Genomic DNA, 21503 nt, shown 5'->3' with positions numbered 1-21503 from the left:
TAAGTTCGTCACACAGTTATTAAATAAATCCAGTTTCTCCCTTGACTTTGCTCATCAGAAAGTCATCGAAAGGCGATCGGGTAACACCCCCCTGGGACGCTGAGACTGTCACAACTATGAGTCAGTTGCCAAACGTTTGAATTTGGATCACCGGGACACTACAATGATCGTGTGAAAAACGCTTCTTTTTTTACACTGCTGTCAGAACTTTGAACGGTCACTAAATGAACGGTCGTAAATTGAGGATGACCTGTACAGCCTGCCTCCCTTCCTCCCCACCACTCCTGAAGCTTTGTCCCTTCCTCACCCCCTGCAGGTGGACCCCCACAGTTTCTACGACACATGCAAGTATCTGTTGTGCAGCCGATGGGCAGGTCCCGTTGCCGCCTGCGAGACCTTTGCCAGCTACGCCCGCGAGTGCGCCCAGAGAGGGGTCTTCATCAGCTGGAGAAAGGCTGGTTTTTGTGGTAAGGGGCCACGGACCAGGAAGGAAGGGAGGGAGGGAAGGAGGGAGGACAGAGGGAGATCCCTTCCAACTTTGTGATTCTGTAAGGGTCTCCCGCTTGAGCAGGGGGTTGGACTGGATGACCTCTGAGGTCCCTTCCAGCTCTTCAAATTCCGTAAGGGTCTCCTGTTTGAGAAGGGGGTTGGACTGGATGACCTCTGGGGTCCCTTCCAACTCTGTCCTTCTCTGATTCTGTAATCTTTGCTCTCCTGCTCTCCCCAAATTCAACCCATCGATTGTGGTCCCACCTCCCACAGAGAAGCCGTGTGGACCGGGACAACGCTACATGGATTGTGTGTCCTCCTGTCCGGCCAGCTGCGCAGCGGTGGGCACTGTGGCCGGAGACCTCTGCCGACAGGAATGCGTGAGCGGCTGCGAATGCGTCCCGGGACTCTATCTGGAGGAGGGGTCTTGCGTCCCCCAAAGCCGGTGTCCCTGTTTTCACCACCGGCAGAAGTTCCGCTCGGGAGAGACTCTACAACAGCGTTGCAACCTGTGGTAAGATGGAGGGGAGAGGTCACGCGTGGCTCCGAGTCACCTGAGGGTGGCTTTGGGTGCCCAAATGGGGGGGGGATGCCTTGTGCTCCAAAGTGGCAGAGATGAGATGTGAGAACTCTGGACGTGCACAGAGGAAACGGGCTGAGCTTGATGGCACTGTTGTGAGTGCCAACTTGGTGGGCAGCAAACCTCAAGTTGGGGTGGGGGAACCCACGGAATGTAGGGTCCTCGAGACCCCTCTGAGTTTGGTGGATTGCTGGCAGACATTTCATGACCCAGCTAGGGAACATCATCAGTGCTAGGAGAAAGGAGGAGGAGGAGGAAAGGGACTGTGGGGGTCCTTGGTGGATTTCTTGCAAACGTTTCATGACCAAACTATGGAACATCATCAGTGCTGGAAGGAAGTGAGTTGCAAATCATCCAGCATTGATGATGTTACCTAGATGGGCCATAAAATGTCTGGAAGGAAACTACCCAACTCAGAGAGCACCAAAGACCCGACAATCTTACTCCTCCTCCTCCTCCTCCTCCCTGCAAACCCCCCTCCCCTTTAACACTGGTGATGTTTCCTAGTTGGGTCACGAGACGTCTGAACATTTAAATTTCTGCCAACGTAAACGTCAGAGCCCGGCTTGGCTTGGGGGAAAGGCAGGGGTCTCGCCCCAAACACCCCTCCCCCCACTCAGACAGACCTGTCGCTTGCTCCCACAGCACGTGCCGAGCGGGTCAGTGGGTCTGCTCTCAGGATCGGTGCGCCGGGGAATGCATCCTCCACGGACACCTTCATTACCTGACCTTCGACGGGAAGCGTTACTCCTTCCGTGGCGTCTGCCACTACGTCCTGGTGCAGGTGAGGGACAGGCGGGGAGGGGCCTGGGTTCCCCGTTGATTTGGTTCATCCGAAGGTCGTAAAAGTGGGATTGCATGACCCTGGGACATGGCGACCGATGTGTCACTTGCCAAACCTCCGAATTTTGGTCATGGGACCACAAGGATGTTACAACAGTCGTAAGTGTGAATAACAGGCGCAAGTCCCATTTTCGGTGCCTGGGCAGCTTCGAATGCAGTGGTGAAATTCAGCTGGCTCTATCTGGATCGCGTGATCCTGTAGCGCCGGCGGTGGGAAGTCATCACATCCCGTTTTTGACTCTCTGCGCACGCGCAGAAGCTCTGCGCATGTGTTGAGGAGGTGCGCACACTCACATTTGCAAACCGGAGCGAAGGTAAATGAATACCACCCCTGTTCGAATGGTCACTAAGTGAATCATTGTAAGTCGAGGACTGCCTGTAAGTCAGAAAGGTGATAAATCAAGGCACCCACGTGATATTAAATTTTTTCCCCTGATGGTTGTTAAGCGAGTGCCGCAGTCCTATAATGAGCGCTGAGATCCTTAAGCTGAGGTTGTTAAGCGGCCATCATTAAGCAAACCTGTTGTCTGCAACGAGTTTCTTTTTTTTCCCGAGAAACATCGATTTCTGGCCAAAAAAAAAAGGGAGCACATTTTGGTCATGTGACCACGGGAGGGGCGGGCAGCCATCAGTTCTTTGAATCTGGGTTGTAAGTACCTTTTGGAGGGTCCATCCTATAACTTTTGGAGACTCGCTTAGAGACCAGTCGTAAGTCGAGGACTATCTGTGTTCCCGCAGGATTTTACGAACGGGAAAATCCAGATCCAAGTGGAGAACGAGCCATGCGGGAACCAGGGAGCAGTCAGCTGTCTCCGGGCTGTGACCATCACTGTACAGAAGACCTCGACCCGGCTGTCCTTCTCAGGTGAGACCAAGGGTCCAGCCAGTTACCTTTGGTGGGTAACAAAGACCACCGTGCAGTCCTCCTCCTCCTCCTCCTGCTCCTCCTCTCCACAAACTGCCCTCCCTTCTAGCACTGATGTTGTTCCCTAGTTGGGTCATGAAATATCTGCAAGAAAGCCATGAAGCTCAGAGAGCACCAAGAACCCCTCAGTCCTCCTGCTCCTCCTCCTCTCCACGAACCCCACTCCCTTCTAACACTGATGGTGTTCCCTAGTTGGGTCATGAAATGTCAGGATCAGAGGTGGGTTTCACATAATTTTACCACCGCTTCACCGCGCATCGAAAATGCGGCTTGCACACTTAGAAAACGTGGCTAAATAGGATGGCATAGTGCCGGGGCGGGTGGGCAGAAGGTCGCCCCTACCAGTTCGCCTGAACCAGTCCGAACCGGCTGAATAACACCACTGGTCAGGATCCTACAGAAAGTGAAGCCCAGATAAGCAGGGACTAACACCAGACAAGCAATCCAGCAGCAAACAATACTAATCAAAAGAGCCTGGGTGGCACAGCAGGCTAAAGCACTGTTAAGTAGCACCAGCTGCCTGCAATTACTGCGAGTTCAAATGTCACCAGGCTCAAGGTTGACTCAGCCTTCCGTCCTTTCAAGGTAGGTAAAATGAGGACCCGGATTGTGGGGGACAATAAGCTGACTTTGTATAAAAAAAAGAACACCGCTAAGCTGGTATATACAAAAGGATGAAGGCTATTGCTTAACGCATTGTAAGCTGCCCTGAGTCTCCGGAGAAGGGCGGCATATAAATCAATCAATCAATCAGTCAATCAATCAATCAATCAATCAATCAATAAACAAACAAACAAACAAGGCGGGAAAAATCACACTCCCACGAATAGTGTCAAGACGAGCAATTGTAGGTAAACAGAGATCAACGCACCTTTCTAGCACTGAGGTTGTTACCTAGCTGGGCTGTGAAGTGTCTGCAAGTAAACCACTAAGCTCAGAGAGTCCTCCCCGCTCTCCCCGCTCTCCCCCTCCCCCCTCTTCCGCCTTTCCCTTCCAGCCCTGGTGATGTTCCCTAGTCATTCCCTGCCGGGCGCCTGGTCACCTTCCTCTGTTCCTCTCTGTTCCCCCCAACCAGGAGCCGTCTCAGTGAATGGCCAGGACGTCGCCCTCCCATTCGGCAACGCTGACCTGACTGTCCGCCGTGCCTCCTCCGCCTTCCTGCTCCTCCAGGCCTTCGGGGCTCACCTGTTCTGGGGCTTGGAGTTCCCCGCCGCCTACATCACTCTCCAGCCCAGCTTTGCCCACAAGGTGAGTCGCGGGAGGGCTTCTGCCAGCTATGCCTCCTGGGGAGGGGGTGGCTGGGTGTGAGGAGGGGGATCCCCCAGATGGGAGGAATTTATTTAAAACCAGAGTGGCGGTTCAGCACAGCAAGCTGTGGGGCAGGTGCCTCCTTCCTGCTGGGGGTTGTTGGCGCCTTGATCTGCACAGTGGCATCCTTCTCTTTCCGAATTCCTCCCCCACCCTCTCCCCCTCCCTCTCTTCCCTGACCTGCCTTTCTCTTTATTCCAATCCCTTCCTGTTTCTCTCTCTTTTTTTCTTTCCTTCCTTCCTTCTTTCCTTCTTTCCCACTTTCTTCTCCCTCTCTCCTTTCCTTCCTTCTTTATTTTCCTCCCTCTCACCCACCCTCTCTCCCTCCCTCCTTCCTTTCTTCCTTTTGTTCTTTCTTTCTTTCTCCTTTCCTCTTTCCCTTCTTCCTTCCTTCTTTATTTTCCTTCCTTCCCTCCCTCCCTCCTTTCCATCCTTCTTTCCTTCCTTCATTTCTATTTCCATGCTTCTTTTCCTTCCTTCCTCCCTCCCTCCTTCCTTTCTTTCCTCCCTTCCTCTCTTCCTCCCTCCTTTCTTTCTTCCTTTCTTCTCTCTTTCCCACTTTCTTCTCCCTCCCTCCCTTCCTTCTTTACTTCCCTCCTTTCTTTCTTTCTTTCTTTCCTTTCCTTTCCTTTCTTTCTCTTTTCCTTTTTCCCTTCTTCCTTTATTTTCCTTCCTTCCCTCTCTCCCTCCTTTCTGTTTTATTTCTTTCCTTCCTTCCTTCCTCCTTCCATGCTTCCTTTCCTTCCTTTTTTCTTTCCTTCCTTTCCCTTTCCTTCCTTCCTTCCTTCTTTCCTCCCTCCCTCTCTCCCTGTTCGCTTGCCACATGCAATAAATGATATCACACCATAACAACTGAACCCTGAGCTGCTTCTGGATGAGAGCCAATCCCCAGATCCGTCAGGCTGAGCGGGAGGCCTCCGGGTGTCCGATAGAGAATTGCCACCTGTGCCGGCTCTTGCCCGCTTTCCTCCAGGTCCGAGGCCTTTGTGGGACCTACAACTGGAACCAGCAGGACGAGTTTACCACCCCGGAGGGTGACGTGGAGCCTGGCGTGGCTGCTTTTGCCCACAAGTTCCAACTCCCCCATGCCTGTCCCCCCACTGCGGACGTCCTCTTCGATTCCTGCAGCACCTACACCCAACGGCGGCAGTACGCTGAGACAGCTTGTGCGGCTGTCCACAGCGCACCCTTCCAGGTGAGAGAGGAGGGCTGTTGTTCCAGGTGTGCTGTTGGGAGGGGCCTATGGGCAAAGGAGGCGGGGCTTCCACTGCCTTTTAGGGGGGCCACTCCAGACTCTACTTAAATCAGGACCAAAACTGAACCTCAAATTTCTACATGGGAACGTGCTTACGTGGGGTTTTGCCCCATTTTACAACATCTTCAAGTCGCCAAGATTGAAGACTCCTATAGAACAACCTTTCCGGCTTTGCAGGCCGGCGACAGCATCAGCAGCGGCAGTGGTGGGGGTGGATAGGGGACGATTTTGCACAAGCAGCAGGCGAGCGTGAAAGCGCTCGCAGCTCCGTTTCCACAAGTGACAGGCAAGCCCGCCTGCCACTCCCACAAATAAAGCTGCATAAACATGCGCGCCTGCCACTTGGGTGCCCCAGTTCTGAATGGGCCACAGCCCGGTACCAAGCTGCACCTCACGTGTTGTGGATCCCTGCTGTAGAAGACCAAAAAAGGTGGCATAATCCACACAGCATTGCGTTTCTCAACCTTAGCGATGTGTGGACTTCAACTCCCAGAATTCCTCACCTAGGGAATTGAAATCCATTTCTCTGAGAGCTCTGAAGTTGATATGCCCTAAGGCAGTGATGGCTAACCTTTTTGCCATCACGTGCCAGAAAGGGGGGGGAGGTTTGTGCACATGTGTGCCCACACCCATAATTCTACGCGGGCCATTTCGGGCCTCCGGAGGATCTCCGGAGGGATTGGGAAGGCTGTTTTTGCCCTCCCCAGATGCATAGAGGGGATCTGGATCCAAGTGAGAAAGAAAAACGGGCCTTCCCCACTCACTCCAGGCCCTCCGGAGGCAGGAAACAGCCTGTTTCCCTACTTCTGGTGGGCCTAGAAGGCCCAAAAATCAGCTGGCATGCGTGCTGGAGCTGAGCTGGGGTGCTCACTGATATGGCTACACGTGCCACTTGTGGCACGTGTGCCATAGGTTCGCCATCATGGCCCTAAGGTGTCCTAACTTGGACACAGCAGTGAAGTCTTGAAGTCCCTTTAAAAGGCAGTTTCGAGACCCTACCTGGGTCAAGGAGCGTGCCCACCACGACGCTCCCTCACCACATCAATCAGCTCAGATGGACCACCCATGGAGCTTCTTTAAGGGTCATCAATTTCTGCCACCCCTCTCGCCAGCTCTGTCACAACCTAGTGGAGCGGGAACCCTTCTACCAGCTGTGTCTGGAGGATGTGTGCAGCTGTTCAGCTGAGGATGACTGTCTTTGTGGTGCCCTGGCTGCCTATGCCCACCAGTGTGCCCAGGAGGGAGCCCTCGTGGCCTGGAGGAACCAGAGCTTCTGCCGTAAGTCCCCTGGGGGGTTCCTGCGATAAGGAAGGAAGGGGTGAGGACATTGTCAATGGGCAAAAGGAAAACCTGTGGGAGGCTAACCAAGGCTTTGACTTTGAGCCGTTGGCCCAGTTCCCACCAACTACACCTACATTGAGTGGCCTCCAGTCTGGGAAAATGGAGAGTGGAAGTGGTGGGGGGATGAGGAATAGGAAGAGAACCAAGGGGAGCAGATATGATCAGGCTGACCTCCTCATGAGTGCTTGGCCGAGAAAAGGGATATGTTGATCCAAAATGGTGCCCAGAGAAATTAAGGATTGCTTGATCACCTGGGGTCATTAGGAATTGGGCAGACTATAAATCCAATTGAACTAAACCCAACCCAATCCAACTCACCCCAACCCAACTGAACCCAATCCAATCCAACCCAACTTAATCCAACCCAACCTAAACCAATCCAACTCTACCAACCCAATGCAAGGGTCATAAGGAGGTCTGGAGAACCTGGGAGGGTTTGCTCTCCTTGCAGTTATCGCTCATGGATTGGGTCACTTGGGTTGGGTTGGGTTGGGTTGAGTTGGGTTGGATTGGGTTGAGTTGGGTTGGGTTGGATTGGGTTGGGTTGGATTGGGTTGGGTTGGGTTGGGTTTGGTTGAGTTGGGTTGGGTTGGGTTGGGTTGGGTTGAGTTGGGTTGGGTTGGGTTGGGTTGGGTTGAGTTGGGTTGGGTTGGGTTGGGTTGGGTTGAGTTGGATTGGGTTGGATTGGGTTGAGTTGGGTCAGTTGGGTTGGGTTGTGCTTAGCTGGGGAAGACCCCTCCCCGAACATATCTAAATAGTCTTCTTGGCCACAGCATTGATGCCCTGTGCCCCCCCTCCCTGCTCCCCCCCATTCCCAGTTGAGCATATTGCCTTGGGATTTCCTGGTGGTCTCTTTTCCAAGCATGAGTCTACCAACCCCTCTTTGGTCCTCCACTACTGCCCCCTCGCCAGTTCAGCCCCTTGCAACAGGACATCTCACCAGCCTGTCTGCAGTGGATATTCAAGATGGAATCCACACACCGTGGCCTCTCCCTCATTCTTCACAGCGGTGCAGTGCTCCGGGGGCCAGGTCTACCAAGAATGCGCCACCCCCTGCGGAAGAACCTGCAGTGACCTTCCTGTGGAAAAATTTGGTGTCTGCGAGGACCTCCACCCTGCCTGCGTGGCTGGATGCAACTGCCCGGAAGGCCTGGTGCTGGACCACGAAGGGCAGTGCGTCCAGCCGGCCATGTGTCCTTGCCTGCACCAGGAGAAGGCTCACCCGCCCGGCAGCAAAATCCAGAGGAGTTGCAACAGCTGGTAGGTTGCAAGCGGGGCCAAGGACCATCACGGGTTTGTAACAGGTACCGTTCTGGTGCTTCAGTCTGTGCGGAGACTCCCAGGAAGTGGGCTGAGGAGGGGAAGACATGATTCTTCAGAAAAGCTTTTAAGCAAGTTGTGTTAACTGGAGGGTACAGACATCCCTGTGGATGCAAAAGCAGAGATAGACATCTCAGAACTATGGAGCCAGAAGGAAGCTCAACAGTTCTGCTTTACACCGGTCTGTTCTCTCTCGGCACGGGGCAGTTACTCATGTAGATAGAGGGAAACTACCTTCATAGCTGCAGGATGGTTCCTCTTCGTCTTCATCTTCATCTTCTCCTCCTCCTGCTCCTCCTCCCCCTTCTCTCTCCTCCTCCTAGCTCTAGGTTTCTATTCCCCCTCCTTTTTCTCCTCCTCTTTCTCTTTTTCCTCTTCCTCCTCCTCCCCCTCCTCCCTCCCTCCATTTCTCTGGGATGATACAAAATCTCCTGCTTTAGGCAGGGGATTGAACTAGGAGACTTCCTAGTCCCTTCTAGTTCTATGTTTCTATTCCTCCTTCTCCTCCTCCTCCTCCTCCTCCTCCTCCTCCTCCTCCTCCTCCTCCTCCTCCTCCTCCTCCTCCTCCATCATTGTCATCTCAAACATTTCAGCACCAGAAAGGCAGCTGAATAAACATTTTTCGGCAACAGGGCTGCAGCCACGATCTACGCGCTGGTGTTCTTGTATACTTGCACACAGCCCCACCCGGCACATCCCCATGCCGTCTCCATCACACAATTCGACAGAGTGACAAGAGATGTTTGATGAAATCACCCTGTGACCTGTCTCAGTCTCTCCCACAGGATAGGTTGATTTCATTGAATGTCTCTGCCACACGATTCCAGCAGTCTCGCTCTTGTGGATGGGAGCATTCCGGCTATCCAGAGGCCAATCCTGGCGGACAGTGGCTGAGAAGCTGAGGGCCTCTGGAGGACCAGAGGGATGGACATGGGTGCCCCAGGAGACCATCAAGTGGGCATAGCTTGGGAGTGAAAGGTTGGGGAGGCTCAGCCTAATGTATCATGTCCTGTGACGTATAGCAGAGGTGGGTTTCAGCAGGTTCTGACCAGTTCTGGAGAACCGGTAGCGGAAATTTTGAGTAGTTCAGAGAACTGGTAAATCCCACCTTTGACTGGCCCCGTTCCTATCTATTCTCTGCCTCCCAAGTCCCAGCTGATGGAGAGGAAATGGGGATTTTGCAGTAACCTTCCCCCGGAGTGGGGTGGGAATGGAGATTTTACAGTATCCTTCCCCTGCCATGCCCACCAAGCCACACCCACCAAGCCATGCCCACCAAGCCATGCCACATCCACAGAACCAGTAATAAAAAAAAAATTGAAACCCACCACTGCAGTATAGGTGTCAACCCTGAAGCTAATCTGACCATGGCCATTTTGAGGCTTCAGTGTTGTCACTGGAGGGAGGGAATCGAGATAGCTGGAGTTTTGTAGCCAAAACAAAATATTTTCTCCTGGGAACCAAGGACATTTCCACAGCTAGTCAGAGAGAGGAGGAGTAAGTTACCAGGCAACCGGATGACACCTTGATTGGACCATGTGACTGATTGTTTGGGGAAGGGGAAAAACTTTTATTTTTAATTAGGTGAAAACCGTGGGAATATTCAGAGTCGGTTTTCACCAGCCTGTGCCAATATAGTATATCCAAATAAAACTATTCGTTGAGGGGAATACCCGCTACCTCCCTCAGAGCTCGGGGGTATTACTTGGAACCCTGACAATAGGTAGTCCTCGACATGCGACCACAAAGGAGCCCAAGATTGCTAAGTGAGACATTCCTTAAGTGAATGTTGCCCCGATTTTATGACCTTTCTTGCCCCCATTGTTAAATGAATCACCGCAGTGGTTAAATTCACCACATAGTTGTGAAGTGCTTTTGGCTCCCCCAGTGTCTTTGCTTGTCAGAAGCGTGCAACGGGGGAATCACGTGACTTCGGGACCCTGCAACCCTCATAAAAATGCGTCGGTTGCCAGGCATCTGAATTTTGATCACGTGATCACAGGGATGCTGCACGACCCCCGTGCGTGACCCTTATAGTCACGTGATCAAAATTCGGACACATGGTCGTAAGCATGAAAAACGGTCCTAAGTCCCTTTTCCCAGTGCCATTGTAACTTCCAACGGTCACTAAACGAACATGACTTGAGAGGGGTATCATTTCCTAGAAGTCAAGTGGATTACAGTAGTGCAAAGCCAGAACTGAAATCTGCGCGCCAAATTCCCCAAGTGAAACTTTCCCCCTCTAAGCCACTTCCAGTGCTGTTGTAACTTCTGACGGTCACAAAACTTACCCTGCGGTTGTAAATCGAGGACTACCTGTAGCTGGGTGCCAAACTCTGCTGGGCTCGGTGGGACTTGTCCAGATTTGGAGAAGCTCCCTTCAGCTGGTGAAGTTAGGTGAGATGGGGAAACAGACAGGCGGTGGTCCAAGAGGCCAAGGGGTTCCCACATCTGTGGAGCAAAAGAGCGGGAGTCTACATCAGGGGTGTCAAACTTAAGGCCTGCAGGCCAGATTCAGCCCATGGGGCCATCCTGGTCTACCCAGTGTGAAGAGGAAACATGGCAGCAGTTTGGGAGTGACGTCAAGCTGACCATGCCCACCCAGTTGGCCATGCCCACCCGGCCCTGAGGTCAAGCACAGCCCTGATGCGGCCCTCAATGAAATTGAGTTTGATACCCCTGGTCTACATTATTCACCGTTGTGTTTCAGTGTTTGTGTGAACGGGGCCTGGAGTTGCACAGAGGAGACCTGTCCCGGTGCAGTGCTTTGTCCTGGAGAGCTCGTCTACTCCTTAAACGCCTGTCTCCTCACCTGCGAGAGTCTCCTGAGCAACCTCAGCTGCGACGGCGCCTCCGATGGCTGCGTGTGCCCTCCTGGCACTGTCTTCCTGGTGAGCAGACCGAAAACGCCATCCCTACCATTTGGGAATATGGACTCTCCACCTGTCCTGTTGGGGAGAGATTTATGGATCCGGGCGGAGGTGGGGGTTGAAGTTGCGTTCTCCGATCTTGTGGGTAGGTTTCCGAACGTTTTGTTACCAGGCTAGGTAACATCTGTTGTGACCTAGACTTCCTGAGTCATTACAAGACACAAACAAACCTATTTTATTATAACATCTGAGAATTACGTTCATTCCCAGCTGAGTCCCAATTAGTTCCAAAACAAGTCCTTCGGAAAAAGTCCTTTGGGATAATCACCAACCTTTATCTTCTTTGACACCCTATTAAAGGCCTTACTTGGCAAAGCCCCACAAAGTTCAGAAACAAACAAGAGATGCCGACTGGAAATAAAGTTAGCATCATTGCGTTCCTGCAAAGGCCCCAAGTGCCTTTGTTTCTCTTTTAAGCCTTGTGGGAAGGGCCAATCATCTCCTGGCCTTACTCCCGAGTCGTCCCTTTTGCTTTAGCTGCTCTTACCTTCTGGCAGCTCTGTGCATGCGTGCACTAGGAACAGGCTCCTCCTGTTCCTCTACCTCTCTGTTGTCCGACTCTGGAGGCTCTGGAGTCCGCGTATCACTCCCAGATGGCCCTGGCCCCATCTCTGTCTCCGACGCAGAGCCCTCATCCAGGCCTATCCCAGACTCCAGGACTGGCCCATGTTCCTTCCCCGCCTCCTCACTGTCTGACTCCACTGCCAGCTCTGCAGGCTGCTGGTGGACCACAACAAAATCTTCAGCGGGGTGTTGGCGTTGTGCTGTTTACAAAGGCTTCAGGTGTGGGTGTGTCGAGTGAGGGTCTTGTGATGGGTCAGGTCAGGGTCTTGTGGTGAGTCTTGTGAAGGGTCAGGTGTGAGTCATCAGTGAGATTTTTGTGATGGGGAAGTTACATCCGGTGAGGGTCATTGGGAGGTGAACTGCTGGTGGTGGGAGGCTTGCATGGGTTGATTGAGTGTCGGCGCTGTCTCTGGTTGACTGTGTGGTTGTTTTGGTTTGGAGGGGCTCATAACAGGGGTGAAATCTACTTACCTTCCCAACCGCTGCGCGTGCTTGGACCCTCTGTGCATGCGCAGACGGTAAAAAACAGGTTACTTCCTGGTTAAAGCCAGAAAGTAATGACCGGGCCGGTGAGCGGAGCCTCGCACCGCCATCACTACTGGTTCTCCAAACCACCGGTTGCCATCGCTACCAGTTTGGCTGAACTGGTCCAAACCGGGAGCATTTCACCCCTGGTTCATAACCTGGTTGTAGGTCAGTGTGTCTACTGGTGGATTTTGTGGTGAATGTCTGCAGCTCAGGTGTAGGATGAGGGTGAAGGTTCGTTCTCCGAGCTTGTGGGCGGGTTTCCGAACATTTCATCCTGTTTCAGTGCAGTTTAGGGGATGCCGGCGTTCTTCCGTTTATAAGGACTTCAGGTGTGGGTGTGTCAAGTGAGGGTCTTGGGCTGGGTCAGTCATCAGTGAGTCTTGTGTTGAGGAGGTTACATCAGGTCAGGGACGTTGGAAAGTGAACTGCTGGTGCCATTTGGTGTCGGTGTTGGTAGAGATTAAGGATTTTCGGATTTGTGGCATTGTGCTGCCAGCCAGTGTTTGTGGGTCGCTTCACCACTCACACAACCACTTTAGCAGTAAAGATTGTGGACACAATTGGGGTGGTAGGTTGACGATTACCCTGTACCGCTCCAAAAGAGGTGCCTGGTTTTGTTGATTCGCGCACGCACACAGCCACACATAGCCCCATGAAGGAGAGGACCTTTGTCAGTCTTCCCACATAGAAGCAGTGGCACTCACTGGCACTGCTCCTGCTTTGCACACTCCATGGAGAGCATTAGCTAAGATTCACCCAAACATCACGGCTTTGGAACCAGATGAGCTCTCCCTCGTCGTATCTTTATGTTCATGCCGGATGAGCATGGCTTCCTTTCTTGCTGCAGGAGCCTCCTCTTCCCCTCCCTTAGCCAAGCCACGTCTATTCAGGGTGACAAGGGCGGCCCCTCCATCTCGCCCCTTCTCCCCTCTCACAGAACGAGCACTGCGTGTCCCCAGAGGAATGCCCCTGTCACCACAACGGCCACCTCTACCAGCCCAACGAGACCATCGCCAGGGACTGCAACACTTGGTGAGGACACGTCTGTTCAGGCCTGCGTGGGAGACTGGGAGGGATGTCCTCCCCCAAAGCAGAGGTGCCAGGGGCTCACAATCCTCTCTCCCTCCCTCCCCAGCATTTGCAAAAAGCAGCGCTGGGAATGCAGCCACCACCACTGTGCGGCAACCTGCGTAGCTACTGGAGATCCACACTACATCACCTTTGACGGGCGGGTGTACACTTTCCTGGGGGACTGCGAGTACGTCCTGGTCCGCGAGAACAGCGGTGCCTTCACCGTCACCGCCGAGAACGTACCCTGCGGCACCAGTGGCACCACCTGCACTAAGTCCGTGGTAGTGCTGATCGGCAGCATGACCGTTCACCTGCTCCGAGGTAAGACGGTCGTGGGCGCGTAAGGAGGCCATCGTACCCCAGCAGCTTTGCGTCCTTCCTGATCTTCCCTCTCTCTGCTTGTGCTAGGAAAGGACGTGACTGTGAATGGCGTCTCGGTGAGGCCGCCCAAGACCTACAGTGGGAACGGGCTGACCTTGGAAAGAGCTGGACTCTTTCTGGCACTCCTCACGCAGATGGGGTTGACAGTGCTCTGGGACGGAGGTGAGGTGCATTACACAACAAACAACAACAACATAAACTTTACTAAATAAATCTGCATTGGCACAGAAGAAGCAAAACCAGCTCTGAGCTTCCTGTGCAAAAGCACACACAGTTCATTTCCCCATTCCCTGCGGGCCACCCACAGTCCATCATGTCCACCAATCACTTCTGTTCATTTTGTTTTGGGAACCAGCCGATCACACGGTGGCATCTGCTCTGGGTGTCCTTGAGGAGGAGACCCAACAATGCCTGGAAGCTATTCCCCCCCATCCTTGCACTCGAATCCCACCCCCCAATTCTTGTGAGCAAAAGTTGTGAGCAAAGCAGAATATAAGTGAACATTCGAGTCAGTTTCAACAGTGAGAAGCTCACCTCTCGTGCTGTGAAAGTCTTAATGGACCTCATTCATGGCTGACATTTGATAGTTCTTGAAAAAAAAATGACGCTGCGGTAACTCGTCTCAGGATCCTAAGCCTGAATCAGTATCCTGAAATCAAGTGAGCACAGCACTGGAATGGGACACTGGGCTTCAGCCCCTCATCCTGTCCTTGCCTCCCCAGGCACTCGGGTCTACATCAAACTGGAAGCCAAGTACCAAGGCCGAGTGGCAGGACTCTGCGGGAATTTTGACGGTGATGCGGAGAACGACTTCTCCAGTCAACAAGGCATCGTGGAGCCCACGGCTGACCTTTTTGGCAACTCCTGGCGCATCAGCCTCCTGTGTCCTGAAGTCAATGCCGAGGACTTTGAACATCCCTGCACAGTACGACCTGTGATTGCGCCGATGGGGGAAAACTCCAGGGGTGAAGTCTACTTATCTTCCCTACCGGTTTGAAAGTGTACGCGTCACGCACGCATCACATGCGCGCATGGACCCTCTGTGCATGCGCAAACCCTTCTGCGCATGCACCGAGGGTAAAAAACAGAGGGTAACGACGACCGAGCAGGTGGGCGGAGCTTCACGCTGCCATCACTACAGGTTCGGCTGAACCGGTCCAAACTGGTAGCATTTCACCCCTGAAAAACTCACTCTCTGGTAGGATTGAATGAACGCGTGTCCTGGGTGGCTGGGGGGACCTTTGGTGGTTGCAAATTGGAAAATGAGATTATTGGTGTTCCCACGACTCCACATCTCTACCCCCCCACAGGTGAATTCTCACCGTGCGACGTGGGCTCGGAAGCGCTGCGGGATCCTCCTTCAGGATCTCTTTGCCGGTTGCCGTGAGGAGCTGCCCTGCCAACAGTTCTACGAGTGGTGTGTTTTCGATGCCTGCGGGTGAGTGAGGGTCAGCTGAAGAGGGCAGCGGTGGGAAGATAGGGACCCGGGTAAAGCTCTCCTACTAGGAAGAACAGGTTGAAGGAGAACAGTAGTGGGTTCCACTTACCTTCGCTACCGGTTCAGAATCAGAAGTGTGTGCATGCGCGCACTTGCTTCGTTCACGTGGGGCGCTTCTGCACATGCACAGAACCTCCTGCTCATGCACAGAGCGTCCGTGATGATGTGCCGGGGGGGGGGCAGGGACTCCTGCCACTACCATTACCGGTTCACCTGAACCGGAGCGAACCAGTAGAAACCAGGAGAAAAAGGTGCACCACCCAATGGATCCTTCAACTTACCTGCCGAAGCTGCTGAATCTGGTCACTCACCTTGGCAAGACAGAAGTGACATGCTATCCATGCCAGCTAATCATGGATGGGAAGGAAACTGCTTTCCCATTTGTGCTCAGAGACCACCACGTGAAGGTCTTCTCCCATTGAGTGCAAGGCCACCGGGGTTTGGGATGGCACACACCCCTCAATGTGATGAGACCTTCATTTTATGTGTTGCTTGAACTGTGTGTTTTTAAAATAATTCACTGCTCTGGGGTTTTATATTTCCATGCACATTTTATAAGCTGTTCCACTGAATTTTGTGCACTGTGCTGTGTCTTGCTGGGCCCCGCCCAATGAATAAATGGCTTGGTGACACAGCAGGGTGTGTGTGGGAACTTTCTGCCGCCCTCACCCCCTGCTGATCTGATCCCCTTTCTCTCTCCTCTTCGCTCAGGTGTGACTCTGGAGGGGACTGTGAATGCCTCTGTACGGCTATTGCAACTTACGCCGAGGAATGCATCCAACGAGGAGTCTCCATACGCTGGAGAAGCCAGGAACTGTGCCGTAAGCTTTGGAGGAGGCTGGAAAGGAGGAGACTTTCTCTGGGGTGGGTCTAGGGAAGGCCAGAAGCTCAGAGGACTACCCTGACTGACCAAAAGAGCCCAGCAAGCAAAAAATCCTTCTTGCTCCATCTCCCTGAACAGAATGGGATAACTCACCATGGCCAACTCGCCGCAGCCAACTCAGTGCCACCAACTCGCCACAGTTCACTCAATGCGGGATAATTCGCCGCGGGTCAACGGATCAATTTCATGATTTCGAATAGAGAAAGAATTGTTCTAAATTTTTATCCTTCACATTTCACCCTCCTGTCCCTCCTTTCTTTAATGATTCTATTCCACCATTTCTTTGATATTAGTGTCACTCTTGTCCCGCGGCAAGTTGGCCGTGGTGTCAGCCCAGGAGGTCATCTTTTCTTTTGGATCTTCAGGGCTGCCACACTTAATGCTGTGGGAAAGTGGGAGTCTTACTTGGTTGGGGGTGTTCCTTGGAACCCTGACAGGTGGCTAGTTGTCCTGTGGCGAATTGGCCACAGCAAATTGGCGGTGGTGAATTGTCATAGACCCCCCTCCCCTCCCTGAAGGAGTCCCTCTGTCAAATCAGCTCTTGCTGCCTGGTCTTGACTGGTCCAGGGCCCATCCCTGGTCAGCTGTTCATGAAACCGGTTTCTCCGAGGTCCCTGGTTCTGGTCTCCGCTCCTCCCCTTGCTCCCATGCTCGGGAGGAAGGAACGCTGCCTCTGTGGCAGGCCGCAAGCGCATCACTCGGTGTTGTGCGGTCATCCCTGCGACTTTGCAGCATGGATATGCACGTGACATGGCATGGCACCAGCTGCATCGCAGGACTGAGAACCGTCACACAATCTGGAGAGGGACGTTCCCCGAAGATGGGCTCCAGCACGAGTCCAACCAAAACTATCTAAGTTTTGCTCTCTCTTGGTCCTCTGGAAGGCAGCCCCTCCCTCTATCCAGGCTACATTCCAGCAAATCTGGCGTTCCTTTGGGTTGGGGATGAGGAAAATCTGGAGAATGAGCCTCCTGGCTGAAGGGAGGCCCTCTCCCAGATCTAGGCTTTGCTCTTCTACCTACCCTCTCCTCCACTTGCTCAGCTCTACAGTGTGACCACGGGATGGAGTACGACCCCTGCGGCCCCGCCTGTCCGCCGACCTGCCAGAACTTCGGCCTGGAGCTCACCGAGCACTGCCCCATGGAGACCGCCTCCTGTGTGGAGGGATGCTTCTGTCCAGAAGGCAAAGTGTTGCATGGTGAGATAAGAGAGGGGCAGCAGCCTTGGGGTAAAGGGGAGGGCGGAGCTGCCTGGTGCCTGTGGACAGAGCCAGGGGAAACTAGGGAAGAGGAGGAAATGGGGGTATGGAAGGCCTTCCTTGGGATGGTGGCAGGGAAGATGGAGAAGATAGGTTGGGGATGGTGTTATTCCCAGAAGTCAAAGCAATGGGATCTTACAGCCCAATGAAGGCTGGGTGAGTGGATTGAACACACACACACAACACACACACAACACACACACACACACACACACACACAGAGTCACTGCTCAGTGCCAGTCTGCCACGAACTCTGTGGGGAGCTGGATGGGACGGGGGGAAATGAAACACTTCAGTGTGCCTTCCTGAAACACGGCTTCAAGGCTAGACATCTGAGAACGGATTGTAGCTGCATACCGTCCCACGCTTCAGGTAACCGTCCCAAAACCGTCCTCTATGAATATGATTGGATGATTGGGGGGAAGGGGATGACCTGAAGGCAATGGGAAGTGACTTAGAGGGGGGCAGTTTCACTTGGGGAATTTGGCATGCAAATTTCAGCTCTGGATTTGCACTACTGTGACCCACTTGACTTCTAGGAAACGATGCCTTTCTCGACCGAGTGAAAGATCATTCTTGCTTAGAGGTTCAAGCTGGGACAGGACTCACAGAGAGAGAGGGGGAAAGAGAGAGAGGGAGGGAGAGAAAGAGACAGGGAGAGAGAGTGAAGGGGACGGTTGTGGGAAGCTTAGCCTGCAGTCAATGTCTTGTAAACCTTAGCTATGTCTTGTAAACCTTCTGGCCAGATCCATAGAAGACAAGCAAGACAGTCCTTGACCGAGAAGTCCTCTTCAGGAGGGAAGTCCCTCTCCCCACGATGCTCCTTTGATGCAGGTGGACATCCCCCACCGCTCTGCCCTCAACCTCCATTTTTTGTCTCCCTTGCCAGGCGGACGCTGCATTGATCCGTCAGAATGCCCTTGCTTCTGGGAAGGCACCCTGTTCCCACTGGGAGCACTGGTGATGCAAGAGTGCAGGAACTGGTAAGCTATGGAGTTGCTGGGGGAAGGTCACTCGTCACGGAGGAGGGGGTGCTTAACTGCATTCCTCCCAGACTGTGGCCCTCCGTCCTCTCCCTCTGGGACTTCCAGAGTGGGATTTGAAGGCAGAGCTTTCTGAATTTCTTCATCTGCCCATTGGACAGCTGCAGGCTATACCTTCTCTTATCTGATTGTTTCCTCCGTCTCTTCCCCACTCATTCACACATACCATTAAATCAGATTTCCTTCTGGAGAGGCAAAAAGGGGTGGGGGGTATCCTGATCTGATACACAGCCCTAGATTCCACTGAGGTCCCCTTGCTGTGTTCAGAAACACCTTCATGTTTGGTCATTCTGTGTACCCCTTGTACGCGGGGTGGGGGAAACCAACCAGACCTTGTTCTCCCCCTTTGGGAAAGCAAGTTGACCAATCAGAAGGCTATCGTGACAGTGATGGCCTCTGGAGCCAGCCAAACTCCATCCTTTGGACTCCCTTATTTTGCTCAAGAATTAAATGTTTGGTCAACTTCCTGATAACTTAAGAAAGGAGGCCGAGGGAAGCCATGACCACCGCTTCTACGCAGCCGTCGATCGTTAAAATTCTCTCCTACAAACTTCTTTTGAATACGAGAAATCAATTTTTGGTGCCACATTTTCGGCTGGGACATAAAGGCCCATGTGGCACGTCTTCAACGTGTCTTGCGTTCTCATTCGCCAGGCAATACTCCTAAGCACAGCCAAAAGGTAGAATCAGGTGGGACATGGAGCATAGGAACAGGTACGACTCGCCAGCTTGAGACACCCAGAAGTGATGGCTGGGGATTATGGATGTGACTTTCACATTTGGGATCCCAAGATGAAAGATGGAACCCTCAAGGTCCTGATGGTCGCAGCTTGGGTGAAAAGCCCCCCTCCCCCTCCATGCTAGTCGTACCTCCTCCTCAATTCAATGATGCTCTGTCTCCCCTCCAGCTCATGTGAGGCAGGCCTATGGCAATGTTCCGCCCCACTGGAGACTTGCCGTGCCCCCTCCCGCTGCGCCGAATCAGAATTTGCTTGCCACATGGGCGGGCGGTGCATCCCGAAGGCCTGGATTTGTGACAATGAAGACGATTGTCGGGATGGTTCGGACGAATTCTGCCCCTCGAGCTGCACTCCAGACCAGTACCGGTGTGCCGATGGGCAGTGCATCCCCTGGGGGTACCGCTGTGATGGCACCGCAGACTGTGCCGACCACTCGGATGAAAAGGACTGCCCCTCGCCCGGATGCTCGCCGCAGGAGTTCCGGTGCGACAACGGACGCTGCATCACTCGCCAGGACCGCTGTGACGGGGAGCTGGATTGTGGGTTTGCTGATCCCTCAGACGAGGCAGGTGAGCTTGCGCTGGGGGTCTCTGGGGTTTGGCCAGCCTAGAGAAAATAAGGACATGACAGTAGCATTCCGGTATTTGGGGGGCTGCCATAAAGAAGAGGGGGTCCACTTATTTTCCAAAATCCCAGAAGGCAAGACCAGAAATAATGGATGGAAACTAATCCAGGAGAGAAGCAACCTGGAATTAAAGAGAAACTTCCTAACAGTGAGGAAATTAACCAGTGGAACGGCTCGCCCCCAGAAGTTGTGGGTGCTTCATCACTGGAAATTTTCAAGAAGAGATTGGACAGCCAGTTGTCTCAAATGGTATTTGGTCTGGAGGTTGGACTAGAAGACCTCCAAGGTCCCTTCCAGCTGTATGAATTTCTGTAAGACAGGAAGACAGGAGAAAGAGAGAGGAAAGAAGAAAGGAAGGGCTTCCCTCCCTCTCTCCCTCCTTTCTTTCATTCCTTCCTCCCTCCCTCCCTTCTCTCTCTGACTCCCTCCTTTCCTTCCTCCCTGCCTCCATCCTTCCTTCCTTCCTCCCTCTCTCCCGCCTTCCTTCCTTTCATTCCTTTCTTCTTCCCCCCTTCTCTCTCTGACTCCCTCCTTTCCTTCCTCCCTGCCTCCATCCTTCCTCCCTCCCTCCCTCTCTCCCTCCTTTCTTTCATTCCTTTCTTCTTCCCTCCCTTTTCTCTCTGACTCCCTCATTTCCTTCCTCCCTGCCTCCATCCTTCCTCCCTCCCTCCCTCTCTCCCTCCTTTCTTTCATTCCTTTATTCTTCCCCCTTCTCTCTCTGACTCCCTCCTTTCCTTCCTCCCTGCCTCCATCCTTCCTTCCTCCCTCCCTCCCTTTCTCCCTCCTTTCTTTCATTCCTCCCTTCCTCCCTCCTCTCTCTGACTCCCTCATTTCCTTCCTCCCTGCCTCTATCCTTTCTTCCTTCCCCCCTCTCTCCCTCCCTCCTTCCTTTCTTTCATTCCTTTCTTCTTCCCTCCTTTCTCTCTCTGACTCCCTCCTTTCCTTCCTCCGTCTCTCCATTCTTCCTTCCTTCCTCCCTCCCTTCCAACAGTTAGGACAATTAACCAATGGAACTGCTTGCCACCAGAAGTTGTGGGTGGTCCATCACTGGAGGTGTTTAAGAAGAGATTGGACAGTCACTTGTCTGGAATGGCACAGGGTCTCCTGTTTGAGCAGGGGGCCGGACTAGAAGACCTCCAAGCTCCCTTCCAGCTCTGTCCTGATCGAGTCTGGAAGGGCTGCCAGGAGGAAGAGGGCCAAAGCAGGCAGGGAAAGAGGAAGCCACATCCACGGTAGCCCTCGGTGTCTCCTGTCTGCCCGAAGGGGCCCCGGGCCCTTGAGGAAAGGCTCTGGAACTTCCATTCCCATTTTTGTTGGCCTTCCTGGATTCTGGCATTGTGCAGGTAATCCTTGCCTTACAACGTGTTTCGTGACTATTCCAAGTTACAACGGAACTGAAAAAAAAATGACTTACAACTGTTTTTCACACTTAGCGACCGTCGTACCATCCCCCTGGTCAGGTAACCCAAATGCGGACGCTCGGCAACAGACTCGTCATTTACGATGGTTCCAGTGTTATATGATCCTCTGACGAGCAGAGACAAGGGGAAAGCCAGATTCACATAATGACTCACTTAACCGAGGCAGGGATTGGCTTAACCGCTCTGATCCCAAAACGGGGCAAAACTCCTCGAACCACCGTCTCACTTACCAATGGAAACTGTGGGCTCAGCAGTGGTCGTAAGGCGAGGATTCCCCGTATCTCGTTGTATCTCTGGATTCGAGTGGGAGACGATGGAGATAAGGCAACTAATATGGAAGATGCAATCCTGAGGGAAGACTCGGGCTGACCCTTGGTGGAAAGGGGGAGCAAGGAGGAGGGACCACCCTTCCACAGGAAACAAATGTGACCATCGTGAAAATCGGGCATTCTTTTATTCGAAGTCGTCATCATCATCATCTTCTTTTAACGACCCCATAA

General features: G+C 53.1%; 1 protein-coding gene and 1 long non-coding RNA gene across 2 annotated transcripts in view; one reads left to right on the top strand and one right to left on the bottom strand.

The window, feature by feature from the left end:
• LOC117673241 (SCO-spondin-like) overlaps positions 1–21503 on the top strand; it is a 123176-nt gene that overhangs the window by 8628 nt on the left and 93045 nt on the right. The window contains exons 11-28 of the mRNA XM_087894296.1: positions 317–467; positions 763–1003; positions 1715–1853; positions 2651–2777; positions 3913–4085; positions 5119–5340; positions 6513–6678; positions 7749–8001; positions 10772–10952; positions 13021–13115; positions 13219–13475; positions 13563–13697; positions 14258–14460; positions 14846–14973; positions 15745–15854; positions 16959–17114; positions 18064–18157; positions 19126–19526. Coding sequence (XP_087750422.1) covers positions 317–467; positions 763–1003; positions 1715–1853; positions 2651–2777; positions 3913–4085; positions 5119–5340; positions 6513–6678; positions 7749–8001; positions 10772–10952; positions 13021–13115; positions 13219–13475; positions 13563–13697; positions 14258–14460; positions 14846–14973; positions 15745–15854; positions 16959–17114; positions 18064–18157; positions 19126–19526 — 3232 coding nt within the window. The remainder of the gene's footprint in view (positions 1–316; positions 468–762; positions 1004–1714; positions 1854–2650; positions 2778–3912; positions 4086–5118; positions 5341–6512; positions 6679–7748; positions 8002–10771; positions 10953–13020; positions 13116–13218; positions 13476–13562; positions 13698–14257; positions 14461–14845; positions 14974–15744; positions 15855–16958; positions 17115–18063; positions 18158–19125; positions 19527–21503) is intronic.
• On the bottom strand, positions 4999–7764 carry LOC148114415 (uncharacterized). Its single transcript, XR_015734293.1, has 2 exons — positions 7682–7764; positions 4999–5144 (listed from the first exon to the last, which is right to left on the bottom strand). It is a non-coding gene; the product is annotated as an uncharacterized LOC148114415 (long non-coding RNA).

The sequence above is a fragment of the Pantherophis guttatus genome, chromosome 4 (assembly GCF_059756535.1).
Source record: "Pantherophis guttatus breed Tessera chromosome 4, ASM5975653v1, whole genome shotgun sequence".
Classification (NCBI taxonomy): Eukaryota; Metazoa; Chordata; class Lepidosauria; order Squamata; family Colubridae; genus Pantherophis; species Pantherophis guttatus.
Note: the sequence above shows the minus strand (reverse complement) of the source record. Positions and strands in the feature narration are given on the sequence as shown.